The sequence below is a fragment of the Panicum virgatum genome, chromosome 5N (genome assembly GCF_016808335.1).
Source record: "Panicum virgatum strain AP13 chromosome 5N, P.virgatum_v5, whole genome shotgun sequence".
Classification (NCBI taxonomy): domain Eukaryota; kingdom Viridiplantae; phylum Streptophyta; class Magnoliopsida; order Poales; family Poaceae; genus Panicum; species Panicum virgatum.
The window spans coordinates 53,899,802-53,915,013 of NC_053149.1; the positions used below are offsets into that span (position 1 = coordinate 53,899,802).

Consider the following 15,212-nt stretch of genomic DNA (forward strand, 5'->3'; position numbering starts at 1 on the left):
GCTGCAACCACTGTCCACACGGCCAATTCAACACAGAATTTCACTTTATGCCGATGATGTGGCCATTTTCTTCCGTCCAGTGGCATCAGATATCAATCTAACCTTGCAGCTACTTAACCTCTTTGGGGATGCATCTGGGCTAAAGACTAATGTGCAAAAAAGCAATGTGTTGCCAATTCAGTGCTCTAATGATGACCTGGCTACCTTACAGGATCTGCTTCCTTGTGAAGTGCTGAATTTTCCGTGCAAGTACCTTGGTCTGCCACTGTCCATCAAAAAGTTGACCAAGGAGCAGTTTCAACCTATTATTGATGAAATAGCAGATCAATTACCGGGTTGGAAGGCTGACTTGATGACCCGGGCAGGAAGAGTGGTGCATGTTCAATTTGTCCTGACCGTATGCTGGTTTATGTGGCTATGGCGACGTACCTGCCACCTTGGGCAATAAAAGCCATTGATAAAATTAGAAGAGCATTTCTTTGGAGAGGACGGAAGGATGCAAAGGGTGGTCATTGCCTCATTGCTTGGCCTAAGGTTTGTAGGCACCGTGAGCTAGGAGGACTGGGTATCTCTGATCTGAAGAGACTGAGATGTGCACTTAGAGCAAGATGGCCTTGGCTTAGGAAATCCGAGCCAAACAAGCCTTGGGCAAACCTGCCTCTTTAGGTCAGCAAGGAAGTTGATTGTCTTATTTCCATGGCTGTCATTACTAAAGTTAGAGATGGGTCTAGCACTTTATTTTGGAGGGACAAGTGGCTGGATGGCCAAAGCATTCGAAACCTTCAACCTCAGGTATATGCCTTAGTCTCTAAAAGAAAATCAAGTAGGTGAACAGTGAGTGAGGCTCTTACCAATGCAAGCTGGGTGGATGATATCCAAGGGGCAATCTCAGTTGAAGCTCTTGTGGAATTCTTTGAGATTTGGGACCTCCTTATCCCGGTGCAACTGCACGAAGGAACTCTTGATAAACATATTTGGAGACTATCTAATACATGAGAATACTCCGCAAAATCAGCGTATGATGCTCTCTTCCAAGGTGCTACTTCTTTCGGTCCTGCCCATAGGATCTGGAAATCTTGGGCTCCTCCCAAGTGTCGTTTCTTCATGTGGTTGGCAGCCCACAACCAATGATGGACGGCGGATAGACTTGCTCGGCGAGGTCTGCCCCATCCGGCCAGATGTCCCCTCTGTTATCAAGAGGAGGAGAACATCCATCACCTACTTGTTGGATGCGTCTTCACTAGACAATTCTGGTTCTCTCTTCTTCGACGGTTCGGTCTCTCCCCACTCGCCCCACAGCCTCAGGATGTTTCATTTGACAGCTTGTGGGAGAAGGTGGAAGCTTCAGTTGCGGGTGACATGTGGAAGCAGGGGCGGAGCCAGGAAGTTGATTTTTTTCATTGTTAGGGGAGCCAACCATACAAATTTATATAAAAATTTAATCAAAATTTAAATTTCTAATGTAAATTTGGGGACCGGGGGGGGGCCAGCCCCCTGTCTCCGCCCCTGTGCGGAAGGGGTTAAACTCCCTGGTTATCCTCGGCGCCTGGAGTGTTTGGAAGCACTGGAATGATTGCTTTTTCAATGGGGTGGTCCCAAATGTAATTACTGTTCTATCTTTGGCTATGGATGAAGCACGGCTGTGGTGCTTAGCAGGTCCTAGGGGCCTCACCCTGCTCTCTTTGCAGGGGTAGGTTAGCTAGCTGACACCTAGGAGTGGTCACTCTTTATTGTGCAACGGGTGATTAGTCTCTCTTTTTCAGTATGTGTGTGTGGAGTGTGTCGGGTCTATGTAAGACTCTTTTTTTTTCTATCAATACAATGATACACAGCTCTCCGGCGTATTCGAGAAAAAAAAATATTTTTTGCATATGGGTGATGCCATCAATTTTATTTCTTTTTTTTGAAAGGAATCAATATTATTTCTGTGAGGTGAGGGAGGACTAGTTTGTAATATTAATTAATCTATTTATATATAATCACAACCACGCTCTAGCCTGCTGGAGCCGGTCGATCGCAGCGCAATGGCGCGTACGTCGTAGTGGCACCCGAAGCTGCTTCGTCGGAGTGTCCGTGGGCTGCGCGCCGGCCCCCCTGGTGTGGAGTTGTACTCCTAAGGCTATCTGCACCGGCATACTGGACCGGTTCCTGCAGGAGGCATATAACGTTTTGGGCGCTGCAGCGGCGTCCGCTACGCCTCCTCTAAACCAAGCTGGCAGTCGCGCTCCCTCCAAATTAAGCGCAGTAGTGGGCGGACGCCATCGCCGCGCCGGCCCCACCTTGGATCCACTCGCGCCGCGCGCAACTGCCTAGCCACGCAGCTGCAGCTCCGCCGCTCCTCGCCGCCGCCGCCGGACCTTGCGCAAACTGAGCCTGCCTCGCCGCCGCGACCGGCGCGGCCATGGCGAGGGAGCAGGAGCCGCTGCCGTTCCGCCCTGGGGCTGCGCGTCGAGGAAGTAGCCGTGCCCGCCCGCCGTAGGGGGTGGCCGGAGCTCAAGGTCCCCTCCGCGCCATGGCCGCCGGAGCGCGAGGAAGGGACGCCGGCTAGATCCAAGCCGGAGAGGGAGGGAGGAGGCCGCGGCCGGCGCGCAGGGGCCGGGGCGGGGAGGGAGGAGCTCCCGGCCGGCATGCAGAGGAGGGTGGCCTCGCCGCGCATCCGCCTTCGTCGCGCCTCTGACCCTGCCACACGCCGCCTCCACCGCACGCCATGGTCGCCGCGCGTCGTCGCCATGGTCGCCGCGCCGCCGCCGGGGCCGCCGTTCCGCGCGTGCTCGGCCGCCATCCCGCGCGTGCTCGTGCCGTCCCGTGCGGATCCAGCGGGCGGCTCGGGTGCACCGTGGCGCGGAGCGGCCCGCTCTAGGCCGCCAACGACCCTGGCGGCGAAGGACGCCGCCCCCGCGGCGTCGGCTCGCCGTGGTGCTGGGGGGACGACGCCCGCGCGGGTCCGTGTCGCAGCGCAGGGGCGGGAGCGAGGCGGCGATAGCGAAGGGGGCAGGAGCAGGAGGCGAGCACCGAAGAGGGAGGAGGTGGGGCGTCGCCGGGTCGGAACGGAGGGAGGAGCCGCGCCGGCGAGGGGGTGGGAGGAGCAGCACCGGCGACGGGGGAGGGAGCTCCGCGGGGGGCGCGCCGGGTAGAGCAGGAAGAAAAAGAGAGGAGAGAGAGGGGGGGATGTGGCGGTGGGAGAGAGAAAGAGGTTTGGGTGGATAAAACAATCTGATTTGTGGGTCCGAGAGTGGGTAGTTGGGATAGAATATGAGATGGAGAGGATGGTGGATGCAGCGAAACTGAATACAGAAAAAATAATCTCGATGATCAAGCAAAAATATTTTCTCTAGAGGATAGATATAGGGGCCGTTTAGTTCCCAAAAATTTTCACCTCCCCTTTAAACACATGTATGAAGTACTAAATGTAATTAAATAACAAAACTAATTATACAGTTTGGATGTACACGACGAGACGAATCTTTTGAGCCTAATTAGTGCATGATTAGCCATAAGTGCTACAGTAACCCACATGTGCTAATGATACGGTCAAAGGCCTCAAAAGATTCGTCTCGCGGTTTCCAAGTGAGTTTTGAAATTAGTTTTTTAATTAGTGTCCGAAAATCCCTCCCGACATCTGGTCAAACAGTCGATTTAACATCCAAAAATTTTCGTTTTTAGAACTAAACGGGCTCATAGAGGATACCACTCATCTCATCTGCGGGGCACTCCAGGCCTGCAGGGCAAGATGTTTCACCTCATCCAGGCAAAATGGCATAACAATCGTGCCTTCGCAAGGCCAGCCATGGTCCCTCGACTGGAAACAACTGATAATTGTTAAATGGTGTTATCAGAGAGGACAAGAAAGTAAGCATGGCATGCTTGTAAGTTGTCACACATTACACATTCAGACTGTCACCACAGGGCAAGTCTTCAGCGTGCAAGTTATGTTCATTAGAACTGATGTAAAATACAACAAAGAAAGCAACTAAAAGTACATGATATAAAAAAGGACACCGACACACCAACCACAAAGCCACCATTACATACCAGCTAGACAATGGGATTTCTATTTCTTTTATCATTTACAACACATGTACACCTATCCTACTTACAGCAAACCCCTTTGCTTCTATGCTCACTGGGCAGGGCCTTCTGCCCTTAGCCCCTAGTATACAAGCCCAAAAATGACTAAGAAAAAACAGCAAGAAAACCTGAATACAAATATACAATCAACGAATAAATCAATGAAAACCAGAAGCCTATAAGCTCACCTAGCAGCTAATCTTCAATGCCTTGCTATCTGGTATAAAAAGAATCACACATACTGTACATCCTAGACAGGAATCCTGATTTATCCACAGGTCGGCGAAATCTCAATGGTGAGAAAAATGACTACTCCCCTCTTTGCAATAAAAACGCAAAGCTTGGGTTTTCATGGAGAAAAGGCAGCAAGTCGTCATCAGCCACCTCAATGACTGGCAGTGTCTTTGTAATATCATCAAGTGAAAAAGGTATACTGCATTGAGGAATGAATGGGCAACACCATGAGATATAAGTAGTATTATAAAAATAATATGGCTAACATTTTTCACATATAACAAACCTCGAATCATCATCTAGGAGTATAGAAAAACTTGTGGCCATATTCGATTCCTCACGTACCGCGGATTTCAAGCTTGATGTAAACTACAGATAGATAGGTTGGATTTGTCAACTGATATGTCATTTGGAAAGGAACACAAACCAAATGTCCCAAGACCATAAACTACATTATGGAAGCTGACCAACATACCTCTGCTGAAATAGTGTTTGTACCATTCACATCATCCCAGTACATACTAACTATCCGCTCTAGCTGTTGTATGCTGAGGGCCTAAAGATATCATAAAAAATATTAGTACAACCGTGAGAGGAAAGATAAGCAGCTGAAGAAACTCGGTCAAGCCAAATACTTACAGGGCACACGTCAGTGCGTATCTCTCTTAGTGTCCTCATTGGTTTAAGAGAAATCACCTGATAAAAGAGTAGCAGAGACCAACACATTTATGATTACAAACTTGTTACCCGAAAAAATATCAGAAAATTATCAGGCATTAAAGATAGTGTTGTCGCACCAGGAAATCGACAGCTTGTCTGATATGCCTCAAGGCCTCCCATGCTGAACCTGCAAACTGTGTGAAATATAGAACATATAACCTCTCTAGTAGCATTATCTGATATGCTAAGCCAATGACATTTGGGAAACCCATCTCAAAACAGGAAAGTGACTAACCTCTCTAGTAGCATTATCGGACCAATGTTTTAGTTCAGCTAGTCCAGCTCTGACATATTCCCCGTTACTAAACGAACAGCACTCACGCCGCAAAAGTAATCTAGTTTAAAGCAAAGATCTTAGAGAAACGTCACACAGATCAAGACAAGATAACATCACACATAACAAGGACAAAATCTTTACCGGTTAAATAGTTGAACATCAATCAGTGAGAATATTTGAGTGAAAAGTTTGTGCACCAAAACTGATGGAACCTACAAGTTCAATAGAGTAAGACCTACATTCCAAATATTTTGCTAATGGATGCCACGTGTCAATAGTAGTTTAGCACTCACATGATTTGCCTTCAGTACATCCAAGTAGCTAGTCAGGATTTTCACAATGCCCAACCAGTGTGTGAGTTGGTTCTGCTGACCCATGCCATTAATATGGCCTTTTGCGAGACTTGAGTGAGAAGTTCGTGGATCCTGACAAGTTTTATGTTTAGACATCTTTCAATTGGGGACAAAAATTTCGAATCAATGCTCATTTTTAAGGTAGCAGTACCTGTATACACAATTCAAGCAAAGGATTTAGCTCCTTCTTCACACTGTCACTTATCATACCATAAACCTTTTCAATTAGATCCACGAGCTGCTGTTTGAATAGCAAAGCTGGATATTTTGCTTCAACTTGAGGCAATCCAGCAGATCCAACAACTGTCTGTCCACTGAGATAAGCAAGCCCAGCATTTGAAGTTTGATTTCCATGAAAGATCCTATCTGACGAAAATCTTCTCCTTTGTGGAGTCGAGATCGCCGTCCTTGTAGTTTTGAATGACCGCTGAAGGAGAACTGTTAACGTTGACAAGTTGGACAACCAATATGCCAACGTTCTCATATCATTTTGAGCCTTTTGAGGGGAAGAAAATAATAGGACAATTAGCCAAATTCTAGTACAATAGCATGATGCAGTCTTGTATGAAATATAAAAATAAATGAAAAAAGAATTGCCAAAGTTGTCATGTAACTGCTTTTCCCTTTTCATTTTTATCCAAAATTCTAGGCTTCCAGAGTGTGCATGTAGGCTCTAATATCGCCTATCTTTATTTCATATTAATGTTGAATAGATTACTGAAAGATTTGAATTCTCTAGTTCTCTTTTCACCAAGTAGAAGTAGTGCTTCATCAGCAACAATGGTTCTTAAAAAAGCATCATGATGAAATTTTTAGAACAATCAAGCTAAGTGGCAGGAACCTCTGTGGCCATGTTTATAGCATGCAAAATGCTGTCAAAGACACCCGTCTTCATTGCTTCAAATGATTTCCAGTGGAGAAGACATTGATATATAAGAAGAGCTGCAACAGGTTTGCTCCCAGAAAATCCAAGATATTGTGAAATACAAGTGAGTAACCACTGCTGATCGTCCTGAGGCTGCTGGTGATGGGAAGACTTCCAAAAAATAACAAAACTATCATTACAACAGTAAAATTAAGAGTTCAATTCAACGAACAGCATGTACCATACCTGATATTTCTGTTTTGGTATTCTTTGCAGTTTTTCTACATGTTTGAATTCTTTTTGGTCACCCAAGTCAGGAACAATGCCCTATAAACATATTTTAAAATGCCCAATTTAAAAGCTCAATTTTAGAGATATTCTTCAGATGCATTATGAAGCTGTATACATGGTTAAACTCACTGATGAGGTTATTGCTTCTGATGTGCTAGTCGAGGGCTTCATTTCAGTTTGCCTTATGTCACCATTCAAAATATGTCCATTCTCTGGACTTCTCTGTAAAAACAGCAGCAGTTACAGTTTTGAGTATTGAATGACTGGGTAGGTATATTAAAAGAAGGTTCTTTAAAGAGACATTTACATGGATCCTTGCGATCTTTGAGCGTGAAGCTGGAGATTTAGCAGTAGATGGTGGAGTTGAAGTTGCTTGTTGACGAAGAACTTGGTTCTCAGCCTCTAAGTTGGCTGCTTTTCCTTCAAGTCTGTTTATGTAAGGATAGGTAAGAATTATTTGGTCCGAGTTCGTAATGATATTATAAAGAAGTACCTGATATATCTATTTGAGATTATGGTACATGAAGTATGGAAGAGCACACCTTTGTAGAGCTTCCTGAAGTTGAGTGACAATTTTACTGGACTCTTCAATTTTCTTAATCAAAGCATCATTCCTGTTGAGGAGGTCCTCATTTCTCTTCAGTAAATCTTCATTTCTTTCATGAGCTTCAGTAACAGCTCTCTTTGCAGCATCACTTTCTTGTTTTTCCATTACAAAAGAAGACAATCTTGATATTGCATCTACTTGAAGCCTTGTTTTAGAGAAGAAAATAATTAGATTTCAAAACAATAATATCAGCACATGGCAATTCCAGAAAGATACATAGAGAATGGTGATACTAACTTTTGTACTGTGTCTTGAAGTAAGTGGATCCTGTATTCACTGTCACTTATTTTCTTGAGTAATTCATCATTTCGCTCTTGAGCTTCGGCAAGAGATTTCCTGATTGTGTCATTTTCCTTTGTTGCAGCTTCCAAAGAAACATCTTTTGCAGCTATATTATCTTCAAGCCTGTTTTATTCAGGAACAATATTATAATTTGATATAGAAAATGATGGCCATTTGAACAAGCAATGCATGATGGGAGGTGCAGAATATGGATAAACATTGTAGATAACTAGCCAAGGTACAAGTTCATTTATTGTATTGCTACTGTGTTGCCCATGAACAAGCATGCATCCAATGCACGGATTGGGTACGTGTACAATATGGATAAAGTCATGATAAGCACCAGTGAAGCTACGCACTTATTAATCATAGTTTGAAGGTGTTCAATTTTTTCATTAGCATCTTCAACTTTCATCAGCAACTCTTCATTTTTCTCGTCGGCCTCAGTAAGTGCCTTTTTAATTGCATCCTTTTCATGTCTCTCTGATAGCAACAGAGCATCCTTTGTTGTTGTATTTTCTCCAAACCTGAATTGAAGGAATGATTAAAATCTCATAACAAGACAGTAGTCTATATGCACAGCCAAATCATACAAGCCTCGAGTTAGGCCCAATAAGTAAAGGCAGATGACATACCTTTCGATGGTACCTTGAAGAAGGTCGATTTTCGTGTCAACATCAACAAATTTCTTTAGTAATTCTTCATATTTTTCTTGAATTTCAATGTGCGCTTTTGTTGTTGCATCATTCTGCTCCTTCTCTCTCAACAGCAAATTCTCCTTCGCAACTGTAGTTTCCTCGAGCCTGTGTTTGTAAAAGAAAATAAGAGTTGATATGTCAAAGTAAGTGAGGGATGAAATTTATTCTGCTAATAATTACTACATACAATCTAGCATAAGTCATATGTAGCAAGAAGTAAACCAAGGAACAATAATGGACCTCTGTATAGTAAACTGAAGCTGAAGAATATTTTTATCATTATCATGAATTTTCTTCAGCAATTCTTCATTCCTTTCCTGAGCTTCACTGAGATTCTTCTTTGTTGCCTCATGTGCCTGCTTTTCTGCAAGCAATAAGGCCTCTTTGGCAGTGCTATCTTGTTCAAGTCTGTGAATGGTAAAGGGAAAAAAATCACTACAAAGTCATATCTTGACAAAGATTGACGTTGATGTTTTATCCCTACAAAAGAAACACCGAATCCAAAAAAAAAAAACAATGCATGTTGTAAACACTCCAGACCATTGACATTAGAAAAAGAGAAAATCGATGGGTCCCCCCCCCCCAGTTTTCCACTCTTTTGGAGACCATTTCAGGATTTCCCGCTCCGTTATCTTACTGATGTGTGAACAGTGTGGAAAAATCCTCGAGACAACGCAAGAAAACGGGGAAAGAAAAGAAAGCAATCTGACCTTGTTATTGTATCCTGAAGGCTATCAGATTTTCTATCTGCACCTTCAAGTTTCTTTATTAAATCTTCAATTCTCAATTGTGCTTCTGAAAGTAATTTTAATGTGGAAGCATTCTGTTCCTTTTCAGTTAGCAATAAAGCTTCAGTTACTCCCAAATTGCCTTCAAGTCTATACATATGAATTGGGACACATCATCATGTTATGCAATTGAAGTAAAAATAAGGTTAGTGCACTGAAGTCAGAATAGAAGGATGACACATCCCTATAAGGAGAACATACAGACCTCCTAACGGATTCCTCAAGTTCTGCAATATTTACATGAGCATCTTGCACTTCAGTTAGCAATTCCTCAATCTTTTTCTGAGAACCAGCTAATTCTTTCTTGGTTTCACAGTTTTCGTGTCTTTCAATAGCCAATAAAGAATCTTTATCTGCGGTACTTTCTTCGAGTCTATGTACAAGAAGAGAAGTATTATACTTAGTGGAAAGTTGCTTTGAACCTCGCAATACTTGAAAGAAAAGAGATTAAACCTTTTTACTGAATCTTCAAGCAGAACAACTTTGCTATCTGAGTCCTCTACTTTGTGCATTAACTCTCGATTTTTCTCTTGAGCTTCAAGTAGCAATTTTGCAGTTTCATCATAACTTTGCTTTGTCGTAAGCAGTATAGACTCTCTTGCAGCTGTATCTTTTTCAAGTCTAATATTGATCGAATAAAATTAAGAAAATCAGTGTTAGCTCAGAAGGTGAAAAAGGATCAATAGTGGAACTTTACTATGCAGTGCACGGCAATTCAGTTTTTCTGCTAGTTATTGCAAACTACCAAATAGAGTTGGCAAAACAAAACGGACCTTTCCACATTCTCCAGAAGCTGATGTATATTTTTCTCAGCTTCCTCAATTTTCGTTAGTAATTCCTTGTTTATCCCTTGAGCCTCAGAAAGTGATTTCTTCGTATGATCATGCTCTTGCTTTTCTGCTAAGTAAAGTGCATCTGTTGTTGTTGCGCCCTCTTCTAACCTACGTTCATGATCATATTACAACAGCCATGATCCATGAAATTGATGACCAAATAGACAATCAAACGAGGTGTCATCAAATTGCCAAGTAATTTTCCAAGTATACCCATTCAACAAGCTAGCAATTACTTAGCATCTCCTGCGTGAACACATAACTGTTGGGCTCGACAGAATCTTTATTAGCACAAGTTGAAAGAAATCTCACGATACTAGGTTAATAGGTTCTCTTCGCCCCACTTCATAGTTTCATGAACATGGCTTCCTTAATTTACTACTTCACTTAATGGTCAACCAGCTGGCCAGCCCTGAGTCATGGTACAAAAATCCACTATCCAAAACGATGTCATCATCTTCCTAGTCACATATTTTTCTCCCAATCCAACAACTATTCTATGATTCTATGGAGGAAATGGGCTGATAGCTGCAACAGCATCTACTCCAAATTATGCATGGCCACTGACAACACTAATTATGCAGTTCAAAGTGAGAAAGATTATGAGAGTACATGAGCAATCTTTAGCTGTAAGGAATTCCAGTGCAGCAGGATGTTTGCAGACAGATGCAAACACAGGGCATGTACGTGATTTTCTGGCAACAAAGACAACAAACCTTTCTATAGTATCTTGAAGTTGATCAATTTTTCTATTAGCAGAATTAATTTCCTTCAATAAACCTTCGATCCTTCCTCGTGCCTCTGCTAACTCTTTTGATATTGTATCTTTTTCCTGACGTTCTGTTAGTAAAGTTGTCTCTCTTGCAACTGCATTCTGTTCCAGTCTACGTTCATGGATAAACATGGTAAAAATCAAGACATACAATTAGGTACCATAAACGACTGCTATGATGCAGTACCTCTGTATACTATCTTGAAACTGATGCACACTGTGGTTAGCCCACTGAACTTCTTTGACTAATTCCTCAATTTGATCGAGAGCTTCTGTTAGTGTCTTTTTTGTCACTTCATTTTCTTGCCTTTCAGTAACCATTATAGCCTCTCTTGCAGTAGCATCTTCTTCGAGTCTAAGTTGTATCAAGAAAGAATACAACATGACTACTGAAAGGCCTCACAAAAAAATGACTGCTAAAAGAATGACACTGGGATCTCTAGAAAAAGAAAAGAAGAAAAGAAAAGGGAAACTTGATTCACCTCTATTGGAAGCTAAAATTATTCTAAACAAATGAGTAATGTAAGCGGTAAGCCTGACAAGCTTACAGTTCTTACCCACACTTCTTTGTATTCTATTTCTCTTATCCTGTGATTCTCCCACACAATATTTTTCTTCTGAACCTCAGATGGTTCTTTTATTGCCGCTTCATTTTTATTGCTTTGCCGTTAGCAACAAGGATTGTCAATTTGTCATGATATTGCAGTTCCTCAACCAAAAGAAAAAAAGATGCCACTAGATAGTAGGTCTATTAGCATCAATTAGTGGGAATCCTTTTAGTATAAAAGCCACCTATTCCTCCTAGGTTGGTCTAGGGATTTTCTTTTCCTTTTTTTTCTTTTTTTTTCTCTTTTGCAGTGCCTTCGACTTACATGATCAACTCAAGTTTCTCTTTCAGTGCTGGTAAGTGTTTTTTTTTTCGATTTTGTTATTTTAGTTGCTTTGAAAGAAATTTCACTAATGCTTCAAGCTTTATTCCACAAGAAATCGACAACAAGAAAGGATGGTAAATCCAGAAAGCTGAACTGGTTTGGAGAGAATTTAGGAATAATTTTAGCAGAATGTTGATGCTAGCACATATACAAGATGATGTAAACACAAAACTTCTACTAGAACTTTCAATTAAAAAAGAAAGAACTTTTACTGGAACAGCAATGGAAACGGGAAAGCCTTGAGCGAAATAATGCAAAACCGAACACATGGCAAGCTAGAATAGAACAGAAACAAGCTACAATCAGAACAGGACCTGGTTCCCAGATGGCGACTAGGATCAACTTAGAGGCAATAAAACCGCATGAACACTACCTTTTATACACATGAAAGAAAGCGAAAATTTCACTTATCCATACCATTTGGAAAGCTCTTATATACTTAGGTTTGAACAGAAGTTGGTACCGTAGCCTCGAAAGTATCAAATCTAATTTAATCGCTAATAAATACCTATATACTCCCTCCGTCCCAGTATATAAGGCGTAACCACCTCTGGTTGAAAGGCCAAGGAACACATTTAATTCTATCTATCAACACTAGTATTACTGCATCGATGTGCGTGTATCTAGAGAGAGAGCGCCTTATATTATGGGACTTGAGTAAAAAAGTGGTTACGCCTTATATATTAGGATGGAGGTGGATAACAACAGCTTCACATTTCTTACATATCTACATTCATAGAAAAGCGTTGCTAAGCATGATGATCAATGAGTTCTAACTACTATTTGCCGAGAATCTCCCTGGGACATACTTACTAGTGAGGGTGGTTGTCACCCAGCCAACCAGGGCTTGATTCTAACCTTCTACATGCTAATGTTGGGGCTCCTACTCGAGTTCTTTTTCTTCCTGACAACTAGCTGCTAAGGTTCTCCTGTTCTATGGTTCATGTGAGAATCTGATTGAGCATGCAACATGGACAGTTTAACTGTGTCCGATATCTTCACCCTTTTAGCTATTCTTGTAATTTTTTTAAAGTCTTTACTTATTGCTTGATTTTTTTAAAACTATTCAGCAACATGTTAATCTTGTAAAAGAAATAACCTATATGGTTATAGGACAAGAGTGCTTATCCATGTGAGTTCACTAAAATGATGTGTGCATTTTGACAGATGAATAAATAGGCAACTGAGAGACCACATTGGATCAGTCTAAGGTAAGAATGTAACCTCTGTAAAGAATCTTGAAGAAGCCCATTTCTTCCATCAGCATCTTCTAGCTTCCTTTGCAGCTCTCCTATTTCCCCCCGAGAGTCAGCTAGTTGTTTCATGATCACATCAGTTTGCTGCTTTTCAGATCTTAACGAAGTTTCCATTGCTGCGATATTTTCTTCATGTCTAAAACAATGGGGAACAAATGATAAGCTAAAATAGTAGTGAGATAATAGAATGGTTCACTAACTAATAACAGGCAGCTCTCCTGCCAGTTCGAGAGAAAAAAAAAGATCATGAGATTGCAGGATTAGCAAGTGATATTTGGAAATCAGAAATGAAATGTTCTCAAGCATAAAAATAGGGCAAGCTAAACAGTAACAGACCTTTGGATAGTTTCTTGGAAGTGTGCGATTTCTTTTTCAGCAACTTCAATTTTCATGAGTAAATTCTGGTTTCTATCCTCAGATTCACTAAGGGATTTCTTAGTTGCTTCACTTTCTTGTCTTTCTAATGTCAATAGAGCATCCTTCTCCCTTAATCTTTCTTCAAGGCTTTGTCCATCCATGAAAAAAAAGGAACAACTGTTAGTCTACCAAAAAGTAAGGGGTTAATCTTTTCCCTTTCTCTATGCAAATAGATTCATACATCGTATCTTTTTAGTTTATTGTCTCCTAAACATCTTTTCTATTTACTACATATATTTATTACACCTGGCTCTCTCCTGATGCATCCCCTCAGAGGGTAAAAGGAAATTATGAATTTATGAAATATATAGTTGCAAATAAAACATCAAATAAAAAATGTTGAAAAAACTTGATGCACGAAGGAGGTTAGAATATTAAAAAACACTCGACCTGCGAGGGGCAAGCCGCCCCCCGGGCATTAATGTAAGAAGAAGACCTCTCACGCAGGCCGAGAAAACCTCCGAACCCCTGCCCCACCTGTTAGCTTTCTTGTAGTCCAGTCTTGAACACCGCTGCGCCGGTAGTTCAGACTGCGGGGGGGGGGGGGGGGGTTGGAGTATATTGAGTCCATGTATAGAGGCCCATCTAGAGGCACATGTATAGGATCTATATATCTACGGCCGCTGGCGGGACCAGGTCCTCCTCACCCTCTGCCGCTACGCCCTCGATGACCACGTCCTCGTCGACTCGCAGATCGAGGCGCGGGACGTGGCGTGGCTGCGCCTCGACAGCGTCGCCATGTCCTGGATCTTCGGGACCATCTCCCTAGATCTTCAGGACCACGTCAGGACCCACGGCGGCACCGCGCGGCAGGCCTGGGTGGCGCTCGAGGGGCAGTTCCTCGGCAACGCCGAGTATCGCGCCCTCCAGCTCGATGCCACTTTCCTCACCTTCGTGCAGGGGGACCTCTCCGTCGGGGAGCACTGCCGGCGGATGAAGAACATGGCAGATGCTCTTCACGACCTCGGGGATCCGGTGTCTGATCGGGTCTTGGTGCTCAATGTCCTGCGGGGCCTGAGCAGCAACTACGACCACCTGAAGAGCTGGATCGCCCGCCGGAGGCCCTTCCCCACCTTCCTGCAGGTCCGGGACGACCTCGCCCTCGAGGAGATCACCAGGGGTCTCGCGCCCGGATCGTCATCGCCCACCCCGGCCGCGCTCGTTGCTGCTCCACCGGCCTCCTCCGCTGCTCCTGCCACCTCCCTCCCTGGTGCTGCTCCCGCCGGACAGACCGGAGGAGGGGGGGGGGACGTGGTGGCGCCGGTGGCCCTGCTTCTGGGGGTACCGGTACCGGTGGGGGCCGTCGGGCCGCGCCGACTCCGGCTCCGACTCCCGCTCCTGCCCCTGGAGGTACGCCCTGGCCATCCTTCAGCAACCCATGGTCAGGGCGCATCTCGATGTGGCCGTTCCAGGGTCCGGGAGGGGGGGCCTCGTCCTCAGCTCCAGCCGGCGGCCATGTTCACTGCTTCTCCTGCTCCACTCTTCGCGCCGTCCTGGACCCCGCCCACTCAGCCCAGCTAGCAGCCGACCTGGCCTGGGGGGTGGGACCAGGCCGCTCTGGCGCGGTCCTTCCACACCATGGGACTGACGCCGCCGGCCAGCACCGAGTGGATCGCCGACTCAGGTGCCTTGTTCCACACTACTCCTGATGCTGGTATCCTCTCTTCTGTCCAACCCCACACCCCTCTTGTTCTTCTTCAATCATGGTTGGTGATGGGTCTTGCCTTCCTGTCACCACCGTGGGTTCTGCTCGTCTTTCCTAATATTCTTGTTGCTCCTCAAATGGTTCACAACCTTCTTTCTATTCGCCAGTTTACTG

At 43.9% G+C, this 15,212-nt stretch overlaps 1 protein-coding gene across 11 annotated transcripts in view; it reads right to left on the reverse strand.

Annotated features, from left to right (window-relative positions):
- Nucleotides 1–3,914: 3,914 nt before the first annotated feature.
- The window catches only part of LOC120675290 (myosin-11-like), a 37,909-nt gene continuing 26,611 nt past the window's right edge, over nt 3,915–15,212 (reverse strand). For 2 of the 11 annotated variants that reach the window (XM_039956415.1, XM_039956420.1), the window contains 26 exons: nt 13,313–13,480; nt 12,945–13,112; nt 10,976–11,143; nt 10,733–10,900; nt 9,957–10,124; nt 9,637–9,804; nt 9,389–9,556; nt 9,106–9,273; nt 8,636–8,803; nt 8,333–8,500; nt 8,057–8,224; nt 7,653–7,820; nt 7,351–7,560; nt 7,116–7,236; nt 6,938–7,030; nt 6,764–6,844; nt 6,494–6,688; nt 5,804–6,148; nt 5,593–5,724; nt 5,441–5,511; nt 5,258–5,357; nt 5,100–5,156; nt 4,942–4,998; nt 4,778–4,858; nt 4,589–4,671; nt 3,915–4,501 (listed from right to left, as the gene is read on the reverse strand). In XM_039956415.1, coding sequence (XP_039812349.1) covers nt 4,378–4,501; nt 4,589–4,671; nt 4,778–4,858; nt 4,942–4,998; nt 5,100–5,156; nt 5,258–5,357; nt 5,441–5,511; nt 5,593–5,724; nt 5,804–6,148; nt 6,494–6,688; nt 6,764–6,844; nt 6,938–7,030; nt 7,116–7,236; nt 7,351–7,560; nt 7,653–7,820; nt 8,057–8,224; nt 8,333–8,500; nt 8,636–8,803; nt 9,106–9,273; nt 9,389–9,556; nt 9,637–9,804; nt 9,957–10,124; nt 10,733–10,900; nt 10,976–11,143; nt 12,945–13,112; nt 13,313–13,480 — 3,766 coding nt within the window. In that variant the 3' untranslated portion in view covers nt 3,915–4,377. Of the gene's footprint in view, nt 4,502–4,588; nt 4,672–4,777; nt 4,859–4,941; nt 4,999–5,099; nt 5,157–5,257; nt 5,358–5,440; nt 5,512–5,592; nt 5,725–5,803; nt 6,149–6,493; nt 6,708–6,763; nt 6,845–6,937; nt 7,031–7,115; nt 7,237–7,350; nt 7,561–7,652; nt 7,821–8,056; nt 8,225–8,332; nt 8,501–8,635; nt 8,804–9,105; nt 9,274–9,388; nt 9,557–9,636; nt 9,805–9,956; nt 10,125–10,732; nt 10,901–10,975; nt 11,144–12,944; nt 13,113–13,312; nt 13,481–15,212 lie in introns of those variants that run through there. The other 9 variants (XM_039956416.1, XM_039956417.1, XM_039956418.1 and 6 more) reach the window with 9 other exon arrangements.